This window comes from Hyperoodon ampullatus (assembly GCF_949752795.1).
Source record: "Hyperoodon ampullatus genome assembly, chromosome: 10".
NCBI classification, from domain to species: domain Eukaryota; kingdom Metazoa; phylum Chordata; class Mammalia; order Artiodactyla; family Ziphiidae; genus Hyperoodon; species Hyperoodon ampullatus.
Genome location: NC_136923.1, coordinates 39,328,157 through 39,332,698, shown reverse-complemented (window position 1 = coordinate 39,332,698; position 4,542 = coordinate 39,328,157). Strand labels below are relative to the sequence as shown.

Genomic DNA, 4,542 nt, shown 5'->3' with positions numbered 1-4,542 from the left:
TCAGGGCCACAGTGAGCATTAAATTATTATTCCATACAGTCCTGGCCCAGCCCATCTTGAGGGAGTAGGCTTTGTGGGGTATGCCCAGTAAGGATCTTGCCAGATTATGTCCACAGGAGAAGGCGGGTGTCCAACGGCTTCACCCTTGTCCAATCCTCCCCAGTCAAATGGCAGTGAGTCCAGGGCCTCCTGATGTGTCGAGCCAGTGATCCCTTTGCCAGTGGGGAAATGGGGGCTCAGCCAGCCCCACAGCATCCTCACATGATGATGCGGGGCTCCGGCACCGACTCACCAATAGACTTGTGGGGCAGCACACTGGCCCCGTTGAGGTAGAGCTCGTCATTAACTATGACGTCCTCACCCAGCACTGTCACGTTCTCCATGCGCACCTTGGGGGGAGGGGCAGGCCTGTCAGCGAGGCAGAGGCATTCCCCCACCCTCCCCATCTGGCCCAGCCCCGAGGCTTACCCACTGGCCCACGCGGCAGCGCCAGCCTACAATGCAGGACTCAAGCCAGGAGTGGGAGCGAATGTGGGCGTCTCGCAGCACCGTGCACCGCCGAATGCACACACCATCCTCCACCACCACACCAGGACCCAGACTCACGTTGGGGCCAATGCTGCAGTTCTCGCCAATACGGGCACTTGGGTCCTGAGGACAGCGGGGAAAACACAAGTGGGCCATCTGTCCCCCAAGGTTGAGGGGGTTGACAATGCTCTGGGCAAGGGCCTCACCACCAGCACGTTGCCCACAATGCCAGGGCCTGAGCACAGCTGCTCAGGCTGCTTCTGTCGCAGCGACTGCAGGAAGAGGCACATGCCGGTGAGGAAGTCCTTGGGCTGCCCAATGTCCATCCAGAAGCCTGTAGGGAGAGAACGCATCAGGGGGCTCAGCCCAGCCACAGACCACCCCCACCCTGTGGCCTCTCTGCCTCACCCTGCAACTCCATGGCATAGAGCTGCCCCTCCTTGGCCATGACAGGGAAGATCTCCTTCTCAATGGATGTGGGCTGCAGCTGTGGGAGTGGGCAGCTCATCAGCAGGGTCATGGCAGTGGTGGCCTGCCCTACCCCAGCCCACCCAGCAGCTGGCTTCTACACACCTGGATGCGCCGTAGCACTGCAGGGCTCAGGATGTACATGCCTGCGTTGATCTTGTTGGACACAAACACCTGTGGCTTCTCCACGAACTGGTGAATGCGGCCTGTGTCCGCCTCACATACCACCACACCGTACTTAGAGGGTTCCTCCACTTTGGTCACCTGAGTGCAGGAAGACTTCAGGCCTAGCCCAGTGCTCCTGAGCCTTGATATACATGCTGTCCTAAATTTCAGGGGCTTTGCCACAAATGCTTAAAGGCACAAACTGCACAGCTCTGCACCCACAACACCAAGGGGCAGTTCAAGGCTGGAGGATGGGAGAGGCTGGGGAGGCTGCGCATGGGGACAGGAACATTAGAGCAGAAGGACGTGCTCGCTTACCAGAATTGAGCCTTCCTGGCCATGGTGCCGGTGGAACTGCACCATGGCTTGAAAGGGGAAATCGCAGATCACGTCACTGTTGAGGACGAAGAAAGGGTCTGCAGTCTCAGAGAGCAAGTCACGGGCCAGTGCCAGGGGCCCAGCTGGGGGAGAGGAACAGGTCACCATCACCTTGGGGGTCTGAGCCCCTGGATCGAGGCTCAGCAGTCCCCATCCAGGCTGAGTCTTGCCCCTTCCCTGGCCCTAAACCCTCCCCAAGGGACCTTCCTGTCTCTACTGACCTGTCCCTAAAGGCTCCTCTTCATGGGACATAGAGATTCGGATTCCTAGCTGGAAGGAAGAAGCACCCCGTCAGGTTTCTCTCACCAGGGTGAAAAGTTGAGCGGGGACCAAGGGAAAGAGCGAGAAATCCGTGCCTCACCCTTCGCTCCTGCGCCTTCATTTCCTTCTCCAGCACCTGAGACATATAGCTCACAGCAAGAATCACGTGGTCCACGCCGGCCTGTGGGATAGAACGGCGCCGGCCGCCAGGCGGATTCAGCCGAAGGCACAGGTGTCCCCGATCCCCAATCGTTGGCCGTCCCTCATCCTATCAGGTCCTACCAAGACCCCGTCCCCAGGCCTTACCGCGGCCAGCGCTTCCACTTGGTGCAGCAAGATGGGCTTATTGCAGAAGTCCACCAGCGGCTTTGGGATGCTTAGCGTCAGCGGCCGCAGGCGCGTCCCATAGCCGCCCACCAAAATCAGTGCCTTCATTGCGCCTGCGGGCGGCCGGAGAGTGAGTCCCGGGCTCCGAGGTGTCCACGGCCCGCCTGGCGGACCCCTGCCGCACACTCCCGCCGCTGTGCCCGGCCCCGAGCCCTTCACCCGCCAGACTGACCAACTCTGGCTCTGCCTTGTCCGCCCAGTCCGCGCTGACGCTAGGTCCGAGACAGCAGCAAACCCGGACGCGACGCCGAACGGAGACCGACTGCCTCCCAACTCGGGCCGGCCGCCGGCGGGAAGTGACGTAAACTCCGGCGGCCCAATCAGCTACCGTATACGTGGCACACCGTCGGCGTCGAAGCGCCGATACGCGACGCTCCGGCCGACGCAGCCAATGAGAGCCGAGCGCGCCGGGCTGCCATGGGGACTGGGACCCGGACCTGCGGGTCAGCTGGCCATTGGCGGATCCAAAAGCGGAGCTGGCGCCAAGGGCGAGGCTTCTTTTACACTGCGCCACAGCCGCTTCCGGCCCCTCCCCGCCTCACCAGGCCGGCCGGGCCGGGGAGGGGCCGAGGACGCGGGCTGGCCGGACTAGGCTAGTCTCCTGGAGGCCGAGGGGTTTCTCAAAGACACGGACACGCCTCGGCTTCTAGCGGCTTTATTTTGACATACACGACCTCAGACACAAGCGGGGCGGGCAGCGCTAGGTGTATAGAAAGGGGCGGGCTCAGCCCAAGGCCGGAGCACCCCCTCCACTGCACGCAAGGTCCCGAGAAAACGCAACCGCGCCCAGACGCGACCGGAGCCACGTATCATATCCGGGCGCAGGGCTCGGGCGGCGTGGACAGGCTTAGGCAGCTTCCAGGAAAGTGGAGTAGAGAGCGGTCCTCCAGGCGAGGCCTTGCAGTTCCCCGAGAAGCAAAGATACCAGGCCCTTCCCTTGGTTCTCCCCAAACTTTTCCCCATTAAAACATTTTTTAAATCGGCACAAACAAAACCAAATTGAACAGCTTTAAAAGTTCAAGCAATCTGCATCTGGCGGGGGGGGGGGGTGCACGTGACGGGATGTGAGCAAGTGAGCACAGGCTACGAACTAGCCCAAGCCTTTGGCCCCTTAAGGAGAATCCCCACGCCCACTGTACAGGCCCGGATGTGAGGGAGGGGTGGCGTCCCTGGCAAGCTGCAAAACTGGTCCCCTTCCTCTTTAAGCACCGCCCATCCCACCCCACTAGGGGGCTGGTGTCGACTTCACCCAGGGAAGCACTATAGAGAGGGGTCGCTTGAACGCCCCAACCCGTGATCCCATCTTGCACTTTGGTCCCAAGTTGGGGCTGGGAAGGCAGGGCCTGGCAGGGACAGGGCTCTCTCTAGCACGGAACAGGGCGAAATGGTGGCAAAGAGCGAGTGCAGACACACATACCCACGACCCACCAGAAAACAGGGCTGTGTCTCCCAAGTGTTCAAAAGTGCTGAAAACAAGGGATCCTGCCCTGGGGGAGAAGCAGCAAATCCCAGCCCTGCTCTTTTAGTGCCAGGCAAACAACTGAATTTAAGTCGGTACAGCCTCTCTCGCGATGAAGAGCGGAATGGGGCAGCATCTCCCATAATATACAAACTCAGGAAGCACAGCACATCCCCAGGCTGGAGAGGTGCCATCAAGTGGGTCCCGAGTGGCCCTAGACCCTTGCTTTAGCCCCTGCCTTACCAGGAAATGACTATCCACACTAATGAGCTACTGCCCCCATGGGTGAAGCCACAGAATAGTACAGAAGATGGTCATTACTGACTAGAAACAGGCAAGCTGCCCCTCCTAGCCCCAAGGAATGGGAACCTGCCCACCAATGGCACCAGGGTCAGAGGGCCGAGAGAGATGGGATCCCATCAAGGAGCCCATTTAAGATGTGTGAGGCTGCATCTCTAAGGACCAGGAAATTAGTCCATCAGTTACCAAGGCCTCTCAGAGACACAGGCTGGCAGGCTTACCATTAATGCCCAAATAGGGACATGCCAAAAGTGACAATAACAGTGGCCCTAGACTCAGAGGTGAGGGCACTAACCTCAGCAATGGCTAGGTGAGTGCAGTATCACCTGGCTGCATGTGTTAGAGGTGGCAGGTCTCTGTGCCATTAAGGGCTGGCAGCAAAAGTTATGGGCAAGGAATGGGTCACCCCCTGGGCCTTCACTGTGCTACTGTCAGTGTTGAGTGTTGAGGGGGCCACACTCCAGGCTCACAGAGAGGGTGTTGGGCCAGCAGGCAAACACCTCCTCCAATTCATTTTGCTACCAGTTCTTTTAAAAAAGGTAGCACCTGCTGAGGAAGGGCACAGGGGCAAAAGCTCACCTCAGAAATGGTAAAGA

At 59.6% G+C, this 4,542-nt stretch overlaps 1 protein-coding gene across 1 annotated transcript; it reads right to left on the bottom strand.

Annotated features, from left to right (window-relative positions):
* Positions 1-12: 12 nt before the first annotated feature.
* GMPPB (GDP-mannose pyrophosphorylase B) lies at positions 13-2,235 on the bottom strand (the record flags this gene model as incomplete). Its single annotated transcript, XM_079712922.1, has 9 exons — positions 13-389; positions 469-651; positions 735-862; positions 937-1,015; positions 1,102-1,260; positions 1,480-1,622; positions 1,761-1,809; positions 1,901-1,981; positions 2,107-2,235. 9 exons carry the CDS (start codon positions 2,233-2,235, stop codon positions 258-260), a joined length of 1,083 nt encoding a protein of 360 aa, XP_079569048.1. The 3' UTR covers positions 13-257.
* Positions 2,236-4,542: the final 2,307 nt, after the last annotated feature.